This window comes from Labeo rohita, chromosome 23 (assembly GCF_022985175.1).
Source record: "Labeo rohita strain BAU-BD-2019 chromosome 23, IGBB_LRoh.1.0, whole genome shotgun sequence".
NCBI lineage: Eukaryota > Metazoa > Chordata > Actinopteri > Cypriniformes > Cyprinidae > Labeo > Labeo rohita.
In genome coordinates, this window is record NC_066891.1 from 25,802,154 (window position 1) to 25,821,679 (window position 19,526).

Below are 19,526 nucleotides of genomic sequence, written 5' to 3' on the forward strand. Positions count from 1 at the left end.
AGGCCTGAAGTTAGCGAGAACATTTTAAGGAAAATATAATTATATTTACATAATGATTTTTTCCTTTCAAGTATTGTCTGTGTAAAAACACCCCTGGCCAAATGCCCCCACAGGGCATCACTTTCCACTTTGATAATTACTGTAGTTACCATGATCTGAACATCACATCCTTTCTTTTTCCCTTGGATATAATCTATCTAGGTGGTTGAATAAAAATATGTGGACTTTATAACTAAAAATTATCTCAACTTAGCACCAGCAAGCAGCTAGACAGTTAGCATCAGCTAACAATATTTACTTATTTTCAGTATGGTTGAATAAACATTCATATCTGTCTACTCCAGCTGATCCAAACAATATAAAAAATGTTGCTAACAATATAAAAACAGACGTCAAGTAGGGCTACATGCGTAGCATTTTAATAAAACTGCAAACGTTACATCAGCGAGGAATATGAACGTGCATGAGTTATTTTATTTAAGCTGTTATTTAAATTTTTCGTTTTTAATGTGTGTGAATTCAAGCATTTCAGTGCGCTTAAACAGATCACCTTTTACAGCAGAAGTAATTCACAAACAACGGACAGCTTTGACCTAAATATGATTTTCAGTTACAGTAATTAATCCGAAAATTCGACATTAGTAACTTACTTTTCGCAGTATCAGTCGCGCGCGCGCTCACAAGATCTCCCGGTTCTTACTTGTGAATTCAGTTGACTGGAGACTCGCTCTAAACAGATCATTTGAATCAATGAGTTGTCGACTCGAGAACAGCTGCAATCGGATCCTTCCAATTCGTGAATGAATCATTTAGTGCGACTGGCGAATCAATTTAACAGGTTCATTGAAAAGAATCAGTTTGTTCATGAATCAGACACCGCTTGTGCGTCTCAGAGCATGTGATATATTATAAGGAGTAACGATATGTTTATGAAATGTAGTGAAGTAAAAAGTACGATCTTACGCTTTGGAATATCGTGAAGTAAAAGTGAAAGTTACTCAAAATAAAACTACTCCAGTAAAGTACAGATACTTGAAAAATGTACTTAAGTACTTCGTTACTGCCCACCACTGTTCATGACAGTTAGTGTATGTCGAAAAACTCCCATCTCATGTTCTCCCTCAACTTCAAAATCGCCCTATATCGCTGTTTTACCTTTTTTTGTTAAGGGTGTTTGATCTTCTTTGCATGTTCACTTTGCAAAGACTGTGTCTGTACTTCTGCAGTGATGTAGGATGATTTTGAAATGATTTTGAAGTTGAGGGAGAAAATATGATTGGAGTTTTTCGACATACCCTAACCAATCATTTCGCTAGATAAGACCCTTCTTCCTCAGCTGGGATCGTTTACAACCACATTTGTGATCGTTTGAAGCCGCATTTAAACTGCATTTTGGAAGTTCAAACTCAGGGCACCATATCAGTCCATTATGTGGAGAAAAATCCTGAAATGTTTTCAACAAAAAACATAATTTCTTTACAACTGAAGAAAGAGAGACATGAACTTCTTGGATGACAAGGGGGTGAGTAAACTATCTGTAAAATTGTTATTCTGGAAGTGGACATTTTCTGCCAAGTGTAATTTTTGCAATCCGGCAACCACACGCAAACGTTTGCTCCTCATTCTGAAAGTGCCGACGATAATCTGAAAACACTGAAAAACAAGTAAGATGGATTTTAGCGATCTCCGTGTGAGATGTTCAGCTTGATGAAAGTATCATTCAGCCACTGTAATGAGATTTCGACTATATTGTTTGCGATTGTGGTTGCTGAATGAATGCACTTACTCAACTGCTGTTGTTTTAAAAGAGAATCATTGCAATTACTGGAATTACTACTAGGAATTTCACTGTTATAATATTTTTGGTTTGTTTTACCAGTTTTCATAATGTAGACAGAGAGAGTGCATAAGTCTTTATATTAGTTTATAAATAGCCTATAATAAATCAGTACACTAGACGAGGTAAAATAAACCATGTGTATGAGTCGACGTTTTATTAATTTGAGTTTATTGGTGAAAGTACAATAACTGAAAGGGAAAAATACATTTCTCAAATGACAACTATCCAATTATAATTTTAAGCAGAAATAGTTTTTATCAGTTTAACCATTATACAACATGACGAAAATGTGACTAAGATTAAATTGACCAAAACTAGACTATAATGCACAGACATTTAGTTGACTAAAACTTGACTAAACAAAATCATAATAACAAATATTTTATAAAAGTAAATTAAAAAATGACAAAATTAGCACTATTTGCTAGTCAAAAATTGGACATGATTGGCCTCTCAAGTCATATTTACAACTGGGAAACTCTTAGATCACTTTGATACCTGAGTTTCCGGGTTCTGAGACAAGAATCACTGTAGTAAATATTATTTTTTTGTTTTTAACATCACTTTCTATTGCTGATACAGTTACAACATAATGTCATGAGAACACTTAAACATATTGTTTTACATAAACGTAAATATTTTACGAGGTGGTGATTTCTTATGAAATGATACAATGTGGTATTTGTGGAAAATTAATGACTGAAATCATACGAATTGGTAACACCAAGATGTTCACGTCTTTCTTTCTTTTCTTTAGCCGTAAAGAAATTATGTTTTCTGAGGAAAACATTTCAGGATTTTTCTCCATATAATGGACTTCTCTGGTGCCCATGACTTTGAACTTCCAAAATGACAAGGGTTCAAGACAGGGTAGGTCGAAAAACTCCCATCACGTTTTCTCCTCCAACTTCAAAATCTGACCTTCTTTGCACGTTCACTTAGTAAACACTTGGTCAGTACTTTTGCAGCGATGCATTATGATTTAGAAGTTAGAGGAGAAAATGAGATGGGAGTTTTTCGAAGCACCACATCCGACAACCCAATGTCACAACACTTTGGCTTGTGAATTTTGAGCAATACATGTGATGTTTTATCATTTAAACTTAACAAACCTATTTTATGTTAAACCGTTTGTTTCCTCTCAGTGAAATCACACTGTAAAATCGATTTTGTAATTGTGGTTTTAAGTGTGTTCCAGTGCTTGTACAGATGTACACATACAATAAGCATGACTCTATGGGTGTCTGTGCTCTAGTCTACATTATCAGGAGAGTGTTTGTGTTTAAGCACATTCCTGGAGGTATGTTTAAATGGTGTAAGGCTGAAGCAATGACAGCTTTGTGCACGTCATCCATTAAAATCTACAGAGAAATGGAAAAGCACTTAGACCCAACTGTTTGATCTTCCCTGACAAAAGTACAGAAAGACTCAGGGAGATACAGAGAGAGGAAAGCAGGAAGACGGAGATACTAAGACAGAAACAGAGCTGTCAAAAAAGCATTGCTTTGAAACACAATTAAAATACATTTCAGCCAATTAAATGAGCTATACTTTTACTTTTAAATGCATAAAACATATGTGACCCTGAACCACAAAACCAGTCATAAGGCTACAACTGAAATAAGCTGAATAAATAAGCTTTCCATTGATGTATGGGTTGTTAGAATAGGACAATATTTGGTCGAGATACAACTATTTGAAAATCTGGAATCTGATGGTGCAAAAAATCTAAATATTGAGAAAATCACCTTTAAAATTGTCCAAATGAAGTTCTTAACTCAAAACTAATCAAAAATTAAGTTTTGATATATTTTCGGTAGGAAATTTACAAAATATCTTCATGGATCATGATCTTTACCTAATATCCTAATGATTTTTGGCATAAAAGAAAAATCTCCCTCTTAAACTGGCCAGTATTCCAATATGTATGTTAGGCTGTGGTGCTCACACGAACAAGGTGAGTTTGATTCTAGCTAGCAACATATCCTGTTGTCATTTCTCCATTTTGTCACCATCATTTTCTAAGACTTGTGGAAGACAATGTGAGTGCAGTACTCACTGCCTCGATTTCTGGGTGTTTTTGTGTATTGCTATATGGTTTCCAACGTGTTCTTAGTTGCTTATAGTCACTAGACTATTCTGGGGCTGGATTCACAACAGTCTTCCTAGTTATGAAAGTTCTTAAGATAAATTCTAAGAATTTTTAAAGAATGTTCATGAGAAGGAACATTCTTGAGAAGTTCTTAAATGATTTCTCAAGAACACCTTAATTATTCTTAGGAATTAATTGATGGGCTTTTCTGATTGTATGGCAGATCTTGCTGATAATTCAAGTTAATTTTTTTGCTCTGCCTGCAAATTGCTGTAATTATCATAATAAGGTCCTGTACTATTTTTGTCCCAACTGGCTTGACCAGAGTTAAGCACTGTCATGATTTTATACTGTCATGTGTTATGGTTTTAATTCGCCTTGTGAAAGAGCTATTCTCAAGATGCAGATTTCTCAAAAACAATCTTAGGCACAAAAGATAAGATAAGATATTCTTAAAGAGTTAGTTCACCCAAAAATAAAAATTCTGTAATTAATTACTCATCTTCATGTCGTTCCAAACCTGTATGACATTTGTTCATCTTCGGAACACAAATTAAAATATTTTTGATGAAATCCAAGAGCTTTCTGACCCTGCATAGACAGCAACGCAACTACCACATTCAAGGCCCAGAAAGGTAGTAAGGACATCCTTAAAATAGTCCATGTGACATCAGTGGTTTACTACCTTTCTGGGTCTGGGTTCTGGGTTGCATTGCTGTCTATGCAGGGTCAGAATGCTCTGGGATTTCATCAAAAATATCCTAAAGCGCATCTATTATGCAAAATTCACTTTTACATGTTGTTTGAACATAAATGTGTGTTGGCAGTGTGTGTACAGGACCACCCTATAATGATAAAAATCCGCCTGCTCCTTTTTTCTTTCTTTTTTTTTTTTAATCTCTATTAATCATAAATAGTGTCTCAGAGTTTACTGATCACAGAATCCGTAAAGTGTGACATCACACTTTTCCAGCCCCACCCACAATTGTTGACTGACAAGGCCGTATTAGCAGAGACCCCGCCCTAAAAGAGCCGTACACAATCAGTGTTGCCAAGTCCTTTTTTAACACCAAAGGCTTCTTTAAAACTGTTGTCGCAGGTTGTTTTTAATGTCCAAAAATGAGATATTTAGCCCCTGGAAAGTGAATTTTCCAGGGGAACCCGGCCTAAAAACGTGTAGTTTACCACCATGAATGCAATTTTTACCTGGGGACACCCCTTGAAATGTGATTGGGCTAGTTTTGGGCAGTGGACGGGTTTTGTTGTGAAAACCTGGCAACCCTGCACACAATCCGACATGTTTATCTTCACCCTAGAGTATTTAAAAGCAACATTCAAGTAAGAAATGTTGTCTTATTACAGCTATAGAAGTTGTTCAGTCCAGAGCAGTGAGTGATTTTCTGCTTTTATTTTATTGTTTGGCTCATATTAACAGTGCAGATACAAACAGCAGTATAGGTACTGTATATTACGCTGCTCCCACTTAATACACCGATCTAATATAAACATGCAGTTTCTTTCACCGTTATTTACCTTCACAGACATAACCGGCTGTGTTTTAGCAACTTATGCGTGTTTTTAACATAAACTTGTGTGTGAAAGAGAACTTAGTCTAGTACTCACATGTGTGTGACAGCACTTTCTGATTGTGTGCTTTGGATGTGTGCGTCCAGGAAAAGGTATATCAACAGAATAACGTATGTGGCTTTAAAATGCGCGATTTCAAGGTGATAGACATGATAATCAAAACCAAACTGATGTTTTTTGGCAGACATCTGGGATATAGGGTTGCCAGGTTTTCACAACAAAACCTGCCCAATTGCTAGTCAAAACTAGCCCAATTGCGTTTCGAAGGGGTCCCCTGTCAAAAATCGCATTCTGGGGAATAAAATACATGCCTTTTTGTCGGGGGTTCCCCGGTAAATTCGTATTTCAGTGGCTAAATATGACGTTATTGGGGTCGCTTCAACCCGCGGGCATCAAAAACAACCCGTGGCAACAGTGTCAAAGTAGCCCAATTCCGCAGGAAAACCACAGACTTGGCAACACTGCTGAGATACAAGCTAAAATAGTAAACAAGCTAACAAAGCCCTGAAATACGTTTTTATAAGCTGTCAACCCAAAAACAAGCGTTTAAGGACAAATAGTTGTAGATGACAGGCTATTTTACGTTGGGCCATTCAGTTGGATCTTTTCTCGAACAAAAGGAAGGTAAGGAAAAGGAGCACTGACATAGACCAATAAAATGTAGCCTCTCAATACATCTCGTCCTCTCAGGTTTACAGTGGGTGGTGAAATAATCCTTTAACATGATTAAAAATAATGAATGTTTCCTATAGCCAATTGCGTTTCCCTCCAGTTGGCATAGTTCTCGAAGTAATATAACACGTTGCTCTGGTGGGCGTGGTTTTCAGATTATGACTCAGGTCGCTCTGTCTCTATTCTGGAAAAGGGGGCGGGGAGCAGCGTCTTATTTGCATTTAAATAGCCATGCAACTAAATCAGCCTGTTTCTGCTTTCACTCAAAATAGCATTTTCAAAATGATGTAATTAGAGATCGACCGATATATCGATTTACCGATATTTTTCCCGATATTTAAGCATTTTACCATAATCAGTTATCGGTTTTGTAATATCGGGTTCACCGATAAACGTTTTGAGAATTGCGCGCATGCAGCGCGCCTGAGGGGAGACCCGACAACAACGGCGTGTAAAGGTAAAGCATAGCCTACTTTCTTGCTTTGCTGGCAACTTTATTTAATATAACAGCCATTAATGTTCATATTAGATGTGATACATATGTAACTAGTTTATGCAGCTTGGCTCTAAGAAATAGAGACGAACTTACAGTGATGTAAAATAATTCAAGTCCTGCCTGAATTAAATAATATACTGCTATAAATGAGCACATGTTGGAAATGAAAACGCTGAATTTAATTCTCTCTCTTTTGCCTACATGTCATCATTAGCCTCATGTCGGAGTCACATATAGGCTTAAACCGTCGTAAGAAATAGAGACGAACTCAGTCATGTAATAATCCTTGCCTTAAAATCTATAGATATAGGCCTAAAAGAGTTAAAGTATAAAGCAATGTTAGTTTCAATGTTAAACATGGATAAATGTGCGCTATTAGGCACATACCCAACCCACTGAGCAAACGACGTCCAAACGACTTCATTTCAACGTCTTTGTCGGAATATAGACATGATCTGCACGTCGGGTGGACGTCTCATGTTTGTTGGGAATGGTTTGTGTGGAGAGTGGAAGCTAAAGCTGCTTACAGGACACGGAGGCGCCAGCGCGATCACTAATCACATTTCTTTCAGTGGAAACAGTTTAATTATTCCGTCATTTTTGCTCATAAAGGTAGAGTATTGCCTTTATAAAACAATCATTATGCGCTTTCTGTTGTCTCAACTGGAGCGCTTCACAAAAATAAATCGAAACTCAGCGAATACAAACCGCACAGACATGATAAATATACATACAGAAAGCTCAAAATTATTACTTAACGAAATAAATCAAATCGAAAACAAAAACTCTTTTATTATGTGATGTAATGATGCTTTTCTCTCTAAAGGCGCGTCCAAATAGAAGATGGCGAGTCCGGATAGGCAAATTCATCCTGAAATCACTTACTCAGAAAACACTTGTTTATTAATAAATAATTAAACAATCTCCATACTATTTTCCCATCTACACATTCATGATAATTACTTTTGCTGGTGCTTTGCAGCAAGCTTTAGCCTATTGCGTGCACTTGAACGCGGATCTCTACTCACTGCGCTGAAGGCGCGCTCGCTGTTGCTGCTGATGGAGACACTAAATGCCTTCCGAGCCGGTCTCAAAAAAGCGAAAGTGAAGTCTCGTGTTGTTTCCACCAGCGGGGAATTTTTTTATCACCATAAATTGTGGATGACAAAAATATAAAAATAAGGAGAAGCCTAAAACAGACGCGAAGCCTGGCCCGCGTCTGAGCTATGACGTGAAAATTGTCCCGAAGCTCGGCCCTAGGGACGTAAAAAAGTCGGGCTGAAATGCAGGGCTCTACGTTCACTCACCGGGTTGATGATGCGCTGGCCACCGCATGTAATTTTTAACACGATTCACTTGTTTAAAGCACTCTCAATTTTATCAACATTTACTAGAACCATTATTTTTCTAATACACTTCTAAATATATACAATATGGAAATTATTTATTATCTTAGCCAGCGATCACAGTTTGAGTATACTTAGATGTAAATGCATAGTTTGTTATATTCCAATATTCCAGAGAATATTATTCAGTGAATTAACACTGAATTTACATTCTACATTTATTTTGCTCATTAGCGTTGCAGCTGATGCGATTTATAAATAAAATGTTTTTATTGTTGTAAAAGATTAAATTTAACATGAAAGACTGCTAATTTTCAACACTTTTTAAGATGACTTAAAGGAGGAAAAACCAAAGTGAAGTATGGACTTACTTCACTCAGTCACTGATCTACCTTTTAACAGTAAATAAACATCGGTTCTGCATATCGGTTACCGGGCACATAATTATGCAAATAATCGCTATCGGTATCGGTAATAAAAAATCAATATCGGTCGATCACTAGATGTAATAAATGATCTGTGAGGTATTTTGAGCTGAAACTTCACAGACACATTCTGGGGACACCTGAGATCTATAATACATCTTGTAAAAAGGGGCATAAAAAGTGCCCTTTCATTTGTGTCCTGAAGATGAATGAAGGTCTTACTGGTTTGGAACAATATGAAGGTAAGTTATTAATGACAGAATTTTCATTTTTTGGTGAACTATCCCTTTAAGAGGTGTTGGAATTCGAAGTATTTTTGGTGTTGAAATTGAAAGGGTTTTCTTAAGAAATGAGCAGTTAAGAGGAATTTTTTTGCATTCACAGCAATAGATAATAATGTTCTCATTACCATTTTTTGCTTAAAAGCTGGTTGTCAATGTTTGTATCATTCATCAGCTGAAAAAAAAAACACCCTGAAAGTAATTCTGATATCCTTCCTCTGTGAACCATTAGATTGCAAAGTAAGAAAGAAATTATGGTTTACACCTCACAAGGAATAACAGTCATTAGCTATGTTTCTTTTTTTGAAGTATCGCATCAGAAATGAGTGATGGAAACACCACATTTCGAATAAAAATCCCTTAATTTGCAAAACCGTTTTTACGCTCACTTGAGGTGGTTTTTGATTTGTACGAAAAAGGGTTAATGCGAATAATGGAAGATGGAAACGCATTTACCGAATAAATTACTCCATACGCATTAAAAAAGTTAGATGACTTTGATGAATTAGATGACTTTGCACTATGGGATCTAACCAGTGGGCCGACCTCGTTCCACAGCATCTGAAATGTTGTTATGATCATTCTGAAATGCCTGAGCAAAGTCTGTCATCAAAGTATTTCTGTCTAATTGCCTCCCAGGACTGTCTTACACAACTGCGTTCCCAAACAGCAGGCATCCACCTCCGAAAGAAATGATCACATTTATTGTGTTTCGTCTGCTCACTCTGAGGAGCAAGTAATTTATTATATATGCAAATTACTATATTCAGTGGCTTCTCCTACGTAGTAACATAGAGTGTCAGTTTATCAGGAAGTGATGATTTTGTTCTCTTTGACTTGTTGGATGGAAACGGTGCTTGTTCACAAATGTTTTAAGTGATATTCCAATTTTTGTGCATAAGTTAAATTCACAACTTTGGATGAAAACCCAGCTATTGGTTACTTTTTTTAAATGAGACTGCCTCGCTATACAGTATGCAGCCGACAAATGCAACCTCTGGAGGACACAGCCTATAAAATAAGATGCACCAACAATGATAACTATATAATTATTACAATAGCTATTTATATTTTAGCATCCACATCAAAATATGTTAACACTTTATTATGAGCATGTGCTATAGTTATGTCATCTGCTGCTTTAATCAGTCATTTTGACCAGAAAAGAAATTTCTTTTTCCCGAAAATGCTGTTTATTGTTATTGCATTGATTACACTTGTGGTGCTCCCAGTCAAAAGTATCCTACAAAAAAAAAATGCTTATAAATCTTCATTATATTGTATTATTAGCAAATATTGGATTTAATCTATTTATCAACTTAACTTTCAGTTAGCACAGGTTTTGTATTTAGTTTTTAAACTGACTGATCGTAAGCTTCACTGATCTGAGATTATGCACCTTATTTTGCCAAAATTATCCATACATAATGCATTTTTCACTGATAAACTAAAATTAATTAAACCTACAATCATTAAGTTCCAAAAAGAAAAACATAACATGTTCTGAAAGAGAACAAGTTGACAAAAAAATTGAATTCAAAATTTAGTAATACTGTAGAATAAGAGATTTATAAGCAAGTTAAAATTAGGTGCACAGCACAAGGGTTAAATGCTTAAGCTCTTTAAAGTCAAGTAAAATCAATGTTTTTTAACACCACCTTTTTTTTCTACTTGTAGCTATCATCCTTGGTGTTAACGGGCCTTTAGAATAATTTATGAAACCTTTTTGTAGGTGTGAACTGATGAACTATGGGAAATTTGTAAATCCAGTCTCTTAGAATCCATTTTAGCATGTGTTGAATGATACAGGTTAGTGCAGCTGTCAGATGTGTGTTTTCTTCTGGCTTTGAACCTATAAAGTATTGCATAATAAGAAAGAAGCATGATTGTTATGGAGCTTTAGAGCTGCTGTAGAGGTCTGGGCGTCTCTGTGAGAGGTGTCGCTGTGTGCCAAGCGGGCACAGGTGGCCCTGGTGTTGAGTCTGCCCTGTGAGGGGGCACCCAGGGGGTTCAATGGAAGGGCAGCTCTGAATTAGAACGGTGTGTAAACAATTCCAGTCCTCTGAGAAGAGCAGGACAATGAGACACGGAATGCCCCCTGCTAATCGTCACTGCTGGGTAACCGGATCCATGCGCGCTCTCCCTCGCTCTCTTTCACCTTACTGCACAGTAGGGCCTTTGTGCTGTTTGCTGCCATTCTAAGGCGCCGTGAAAGGAGGATGAGGAAAGGTAGTGCTGGATGGGGAGGCCAAAGGATGGGTGGAAAAGATGATGAAAGGACCTGGAGGAGGAGATGAGAGAAAGGGATGCAGGGATAGAAAGACACTGAGGATAAATGAGGTGAGCAGGTGATGCACAACTAGAGAGTGATAGACATAATAAAAACAGCAATCTGAAATGCAAATAAAGTGCAACAATAGCAAAACAGACTTGTCAGCTGAAAAGAAGGAGAAAACATTTGTCACATGTTTTGTTTTGTTAATTTTTTTTTGTTGTTTACTTTGATTTGATAAATGGGTCAGTGACAGCTGTCATCAGTGATTTATAAAAAAAAAGTTTGCATACACTTGATTCTTAATACTGTGTTGTTACCTGAATGATCCACAGCTGTGTTTTTTTGGTTTAGTGATAGTTGTTCATGAGTCCCTTGTTTATCCTGAACAGTTAAATCGCTGTTCTTCAGAAAAATCCTTCAGGTCCCACAAACTCTTTGGTTTTTCATAGTTTTTGTGTATTTGAACCCTTTCCAACAATGACTGTATGACTTTGATATCCATCTTTTCACACTGAGGGACTCATATGATACTATTACAGTAGGTTCAAGCGCTCACTTATGCTTCAGAAGGAAAAACGATGCATTAAGGGCTGAGGGGTGAAAACTTTTGAATTTGAAGGTCAGGGTAAATTTAACTTACTTTGTCTTCTAGGAAACATGTAAGTATCTTCTGTAGCTTCTGGAGGGCAGTGCTAAATAATAATAAAAAAGATACTTTGGCAAAATAAGAAAAATGTACACATCTTCATTCTGTTCAAAAGTTTTTACCCCCTGGCTCTTAATGCATAGTTTTTCCTTCTGGAGCATCAGTGAGTGTTTGAACCTTCTGTAATAGTTGCATATAAGTGCCTCAGTTGTCCTCAGTGTGAAAAGATGGTTCTCAAAATCATACAGTCATTGTTGGAAAGGGTTCAAATACACAAAAATGCTGAATAAGCAAATAATTTGTGGGACCTGAAGAATTTCTCAGAAGAACAGCGAACAGTTTAACTGTTCAGGACAAACAAGGGACTCATGAACAACTATCACTAAACAAAAACAAACCTGTGGATCATTCAGGTAACAACACAATCAATCAACACAATCAGTAAAAATCATTTTATTGTTTCAGTCATTGTATTGTTTTTTTTCTTGTGGACTATATGTAAACATCTGTTATGTGAAATATCTTACTCAGGCGGTACAAAAAAAAAAAAATAAATAACATGCATTTTGTATGATGCCTCTTATTTTGGAAAATAATTAACATTTTGCAGATTCCGCAAGGTGTATGTAAACTTTTGACTTCAGCTGTATCTGTAAAAATTATTTTATCTTAAAATATTTTTTATATCTTTTTGAAAATGAACTCTTAAATGTAATTGACCCAAATAATTTTGATACTGTGTTGGGTCACTGCTTGATGGCCAATGTAAAATCTCGATCCTGAAGCAAAATCAGCTGAGAACCATCAGAATAGATCACAGAGTCTGGCACTCACTAAAGAGAAACCAAGAAACATACAGCTTCATTTTCACACAGTGGAGTCTCTTCAGACCATGATTCACAACTCCCAGTAGAGGTATGAGGATGACAGCTGCTCTCACTAGCTCTGATGCACTGACTGAAGAGTCAACAAGGCTGCTATTCTCTCTCTCTCTCTCTCTCTCTCTCTCTCTCTCTCTGTGTGTGTGTAGCACTCTCACACAGTGATAAAAGACAGAACAAGAGCCAGAGAGACACAGAGCTATCTTCGCTCCTTGACAGAGCTTATCAATCACTGAAAAGTGAGAGTTCAACAGATTGTGGACACAGACATGTTCTTCATACATCTTCTTATCATGTATCTCAAATATTACTGTACATGTACTGTAAACACATTGAACACAAACTACATTAAGTCCACTTACTGTACAGAATAAGCAGTGAAGATCATTATGTACAACCAGCAGACTAAAAAAATGACATGGACGTCCTTTCCTGTAATATTTGCAAAGAAAAAAATGGTCAGTTAAAATCACTTTACGTTGTTATGATATATGTAAAACAACAACAACAACAACAACAATACAGTTTAAGTCAAAAGTTTACATACACCTTGCAGAACCTGCAAAATGTTAATTAATTTACCAAAATAAGAGGGATCATGAAGATGTTTACGTATAGTGCACAAGAGAAAATAAGAGTTGAATTTATAAAAATGACCCTGTTCAAAAGTTTACACACACTTGATTTTTAATACTAAGTTGTTACATGAATGATCCACAGCTGTGTTTTTTTGTTTAGTAAAAGTTGTTCATGAGTCCCTTGTTTGTCCTGAACAGTTAAACTGCCTGCTGTTCTTTAGAAAAATACTTAAGGTCCCACAAATTCTTTGTTGTTTTTTTTTCAGCATTGTTGTGTATTTGACCCTCACACTGAGGACAACTGAGGGACTCATATGCAACTATTACAAAAGGTTCAAACACTCACTGATGCTCCAGAAGGAAACATAATGCATTAAGAGGTGAAAATGTTTTGAATTTAAAGATCAGGGTAAATTTAACTTATTTTGTCTTCTGGGAAACATTTAGTATCTTCTGAAGTATGGAAGTATCTTCTGAAGCGTAGTACTAAATAATAAAAAAGATATTTAGGCAAAATAAGAAAAATGTACACATCTTCATTTTGTTCAAAAGTTTTCACCCCCTGGCTTGTAATCCATCATTTTTCTTTCTAGAGCATCAGTGAGCGTTTGAACCTTCTGTAATATTTAATCATATCAGCCTTTCACATTTGCAAATTTCCCTAAGTGTTCCTAACTTAAAAGGACATAACTGGCAAAGATGTAACAATGATTATATCTATTTAACCTTTTGACCACCAGTGCTTGCTATACCTGCGTTTAAAGGGGTCATCGGATGCAAAGTTCACTTTTACATGTTGTTTGAACATTAATGTGTGTTGGCAGTGTATGTACAAATCTACCCTATACTGAGAAAAATCCATACAGTGGTTTTTAATTAACCTGTAATCCCCTTTTTCAAATCGAGCCGTTCTCAGATGCCTGTCGTTGTGGCGTCACACCCACAGAGGCCGCTCCCACGATAGTTGATTGACATGAGCGTCTTACCTCAGACCAGCTGTAATAGTCCGACCTTTCGATGCCGGAGCAGGGATGTAAGTTAGACAAGAATATCTCTGATTGAGCGATTGAGGTGTTGTGTTGCTGGATGTAATAATGAACATAGTGGTCGTCATTTACTCTCAACATCTGAGCCGCTGAAGATGTAGTGGATTACATTTGTTTGTGAAGGGAATGCGCCTCCCGATCTACATATATCCGTCTATGTTCGCGCGAATCATTTGTGATCCAGCTTCACTTACAGCAAAAGTGAGTATAAGGTTTTTTTTTAATGAATCTCTGCAATCACCTTTCCTAATAATGTGCTAGTTAGCAAGTTTAGCGGCTAAAGTAAACAGGCTCGTCACTCCACAGAGAGAAGAGAGGGGCGGGGCGAGCAGAGCTCATTAACATTTAAAGTAGCCTCGACCAGAACAGGATGATTTTTGCAGAGCTGATTTTGGCAAGGTAAAAAGGGTGTTTTTTTACACAACCATTGAGAATTTTTTACCAAAGTATATTATAGACTTTTAATTAAGACCCTAAAGAGTCATATGAACTTGTGGAAAATGGGCATCCAATGGCCCCTTTAAAGTAAAGGGAAGGATGTGACGTGTGGCTAAGTCTAGACAATTAATGACTCAATTAGCCATTAACTGAAAGGTGTATGCACAATTTTCTGAGACTTGACAGACTTTCTGTTTAAGCTTGCCTATGGAAAACAGCAGGTTGAACATTCCTCAAAAACATTCTACACTTTGTCTTTAATAATGGAAGAAGGAAGATCATGGTGATTTGTAAACACATGATGAGTGAGCAAATGATGACCGAATTTTCATTGGGTTGAACGATCCCTTTAAAGTTCCTTGGCTAGCATGACACTCCAGGCTCAATGTCAGAATCTGCTCTCTTTGCGAAAAACATTCAGTTTTCACGACGATAAAATGTAAACACAATTTGGTCAGCGAGTTTGAATCAAGTCCCAAGCTCACAAAATGTGAGAGATGCCTTCTGCCTCACAGAGTCCAGATGACGGAGGAAGTAGTGAAAAAGGGCTTGAGAAAAAGACACACATAAAACTGTCTGCAGGACTATGTCTCAATCAGTGCCTCTGGAGAGTTCAAACATCTGTCTAGAAATGTGCTCTATGTTTATGCATGAAAAACCAGAAAGGGGCGGCTTGACTTGACTGCGGGCAGCAGTAGTGAAAATGAAGGTGACATTTGAGTTAACACTGTAAATGTCAAGTTAGCCTATCACTGCATTGGAAATGTTTTGACACTATTTTGAAGTGCTGATATAAAACTGGTGCATCTGTTTTACTGTTTGTCTTGTACAGTTGAACACGATAAGGAGTTTTTGCCCGTGAGGCGCCATCACAGAGAATTCCGATTTGACCTGTCTAAGATTCCGGAGGGTGAAGCGGTGACTGCTGCAGAATTCCGCATCTACAAGGACTTCATTCAAGAACGCTTTGACAATGAAACCTTCCGCATCAGCGTCTACCAGGTGCTGGAAGAACATTCAGACAGGTACATCTACCTTGTATATCATGGATGTACAGTATCAATTACATTTACAGCTCTTAGGCAAGAAATTTGTCAGACACTAGGTGGCGCTATAATAAAGTCCTTTGCATTTCTATTTTAACTGTGTAACCATGGGGGCTAGAATCAGTTTTCTTTACTGTGAATTCTTAAGTCAGATTCTAAAAATAATGGCAGTTTCATTTCCGCCTATCCACCTTATTTTTCCCATAAGAGCAGACCCATTTCCCATTTGTAAATCTTACAGTTCTGGCTTCCGATCTCATCTGCATCCAGCTATGTTTAGCTGTATAAAACAGCTTGTTTTGCTGCTTGATATTGCAAATCGGTGTGTCTTACCATATTATTTTAATGTATTATGTTAATTATGAACAGTTTGTAGTGCGAAATTTTTTTTTACCATTTACCATTGTTATTCTTCTCATTGTTTTGGAGAAAACGTTTATGCGTTGTTAGTTGAAAAACAACAAAACTACAGCAAGTCACTGAATAAGCTCATAAAACACATACAAAACAACTGTTCACAAGACTTTTGAGAACTGGATGTGGTAGACTAAAGTCTTTGCTACAAAAGTATAATCAAAATATGCACAGTGAAGGCCAAAGACACATGAACAATGTGCGATTAATTAGTTAATTAGTTACAACAAGTAGTTAATTGTTTTAATCAACTGACAGCAGTAGTAAAGAGTAGAAGTCTACACAACGAAGACAAAACATATGACCTTTACAGACTGTGATTATGAATTCATAAATAATGTTAACATAAATAGTTTGTGAAGTGCTTAAAATTACTAATATATCTAATTTTTTTCACAGAATTTGTGAATGTAAAAAAGAGCATTAGGTAATATGTGAACTGAAGTTTAATGACACAAAAGTATTTTGTATAATTTCTGTTAAAATCATTTGTAGATTTTTAAAAAGTACATGATTGTATGAACTGAACATTTAATGACATTTGTAAGCATTAACTAATGATCCATTAAGCATTATATAATTGTTTTATAAGTGATTTATTAATGAAGCTTTTATTAATTGTAAACCATCTGTCAATATCATTTGTAGATTTTCAAGAGTCATGAACTTTGATGACATTTAAAGGAGAGGTTCACTTCCAGAACAACAATTTACAAATAATGTACTCACCCCCTTGTCATCCAAGATATTCGTGTCTTTCTGTCTTCAGTCGTAAAGAAATTATGGTTTTAAGGAAAACATTTCAGGATTTTTCGCCATATAAAGAACTTCAGTGGTGTCCCCAGGTTTTGAACTTCCAAAATGTAGTTTAAATGCAGCTTCAAAGGATTCTAAATGATCCCAGCCGAGAAAGAAGGGTCTTATCTAGTAAAACATTCTGTCATTTTTTTCGAAAAATAAAAATTTGTTTACTTTTTAAGTTTTTACAAAAGCGCGTGTAGCACTTGGTCTGGGATGCACGTCCACGATGCTACATACTATGAACTTAGACGTGATTCGTAGTAGAGATGGGAAGTTCAGATCATTTTATCGACTCTGACCTTTGAGTCTTTTTTCGAATCATTTCGTTCATTTTAGCAAAATAAAATTAAAATGTTACGTGTTACTTCCCTAACACATCTACTGCTACAAACAAGACAAAACTATAATGCTATTAGAAACAGAAAAGATTAATTCATTGTTTACCTGGGTCTTTAGTCTATGATTAGCTCACCTCACCTCTTATCTGACAAGTTTTCGGGTTTGAGTCGTTCGTTCATAATGTGACAGCCCCATAAGCTCAACCAATGCAGTGTGAACCAGACAGAGAATTGATTAGTTCATCTCTCCAGTCTTCAGGTTTGAGTCGTTCGTTCATCACATGACAGTCCCATAAGATGAACGAACGACTCGAAAAACCCGAAGACTCAAAACTGGTGAACTAATTCCAGTACAGAACCTAATAGGATGTTGCGCGTGCGCGACTGAATGAATCACTCCCCGAGATGAATCGTTCTTCCCGAGTCACATTCGTTCAAAATGAAAGAATTGTTCAAGAACGACCCATTACTAATTCGTAGCATTGTGGACGCGCATCGCAGAACCTGTGCTACATGAGCTTTTGTGCTTAAAAAGTATACAAATTTTTATTTTTCGACAAAAATGACTGATGGTTTCGCTAGATAAGACCCTTCTTCCTCGGCTGGGATCGTTTAGAGTCCTTTGAAGCTGCATTTAAACTGCATTTTGGAAGTTCAAAATCGAAATGCTTTCCTCAAAAACCATAATTTCTTCACGACTGAAGACAGAAAGACATGGAACACCTTGAATGACAAGGGAGTGAGTAAATTATTGTAAATTGTTGTTTTGGAAGTAGACTTCTCCTTTAGTAAGTTTATTAGTACACATTAACAAGCACATTATCTCATGTTTATAGATATTTGAATATATATTAACTAATAATCTGTTAAGCATTATATAATGTTCATTAATGATTTATTAATGGAAGTTATTGTGAAGTGTTACCGGATACATTTAATTGTTTAGTAGATAGAGGCTGATATGTTTTTGGCTGAGGCTCATAATGACTAATCAGCCTATATCTTGTGATCATATTATCTAAACATCAGGAAACTTTACACATATGGATGAAAGAACATCTTGTCAAATATCTACCGTCCTTTAAAAGACAAAAAAGCCAAAATCTAGGTCAGTTTCTTTGCTACCTTGTGTAGGTTTGTTCATGTTTTTGAGAATACAGACAGGCCACTCTAGCATCTACCCACTTTGTTTAGCTTCTAACAAGTGACAGATGAATTTGCACTAGAAAAAGTGAGTGGACCTAACAACCTTTGACGTCAAGAAGAAAATTCTGCCTATTTTTCCTCCAAATCAGCACTGGAAATATGGAAAATGTCTGCAGATTCGTTGTTGGCCTGGATAGTTTACTATTTTTTTATGGTGGGTGTTTCTTGCCTGTGACTTTTTTCCAAGGAAAATCCTTTCCTCTCGAGGGCTGTAATGCTCTCAACCCCTCTGGTCTGCGAACGCTGGACACATTTGATTTGTGTTTCCTTTCCTTTTGCCGCACACACAGTGCTCACTCTATCTAACCGTCCCAATGCAAACTTTACTGTTGCACCACACCGTGTTTCCTATTCCGACTCAGCGGCTCTGCTCTCAAAGAATCAGTTGTGCGCCACAGGGCTTCCCTTCACCGCACGTCCGGGACCTTCTAGAATATCGGCGTGACCCGCGCTGTGAATTGGGTTCAAGAACATCTAGCTCCTCCTACGTGCTGCTCGACCCCTCCTGAAGGCCTCAGTTGCCTCGACAGGTCTGTGGGGAACAACACACCCCATTGTGCTCCCATCAGGGAGAGAGAAGAGGCAGAAATGAGAGTGGATTAGACTGAGGTGGCAGATGTTGAGCAGAACAGGTGTTTGGATCACACACACTGAGCACCTGAGTCTTTGAAACGTCTGAAGTGTGTTCATGTGCTTCCAGTCGCTCCGCTTTCTCTCCCTGCAGCGTTTCCTCTTGTCTTTTGTTGTATACTGCCTTTCAGTCTCGTTCTTGCGCTGTCGTCTTGTCTTGCTCCAAATTCCTCAGTTTGATTTAGTGCAGGGCAGCCACACTGTGAGATCAACAGCCGTTTATAAAGCCATTATTGTCAATTAAGGAAATGAAGTGCTCCCCAGGGCCTTACCATCTGGAGCGAGTGCTCTGTTTCTCACTCTCCCATTTTACTACTTAATTCACTCTTTCCCTCTGTTGCACTTTATCTGCCACCTTTTATTGTAAGGGTCATTCCAATCAGTGCCTCGAAAAGAATTACATTTTCTGTTATCAGTGGTTTACTGTACAGAATCAAGAGTTCATGAAAATTGTTAATGTAGTAAGGTGAAATTCAAAATGTTTCATA

The 19,526-nt window shown here is 36.9% G+C and overlaps 1 protein-coding gene across 1 annotated transcript in view; it reads left to right on the forward strand.

Moving 5' to 3' along the window:
* bmp7b (bone morphogenetic protein 7b) overlaps positions 1-19,526 on the forward strand; it is a 75,343-nt gene that overhangs the window by 35,088 nt on the left and 20,729 nt on the right. The window contains exon 2 of the mRNA XM_051096235.1: positions 15,436-15,628. Coding sequence (XP_050952192.1) covers positions 15,436-15,628 — 193 coding nt within the window. The remainder of the gene's footprint in view (positions 1-15,435; positions 15,629-19,526) is intronic.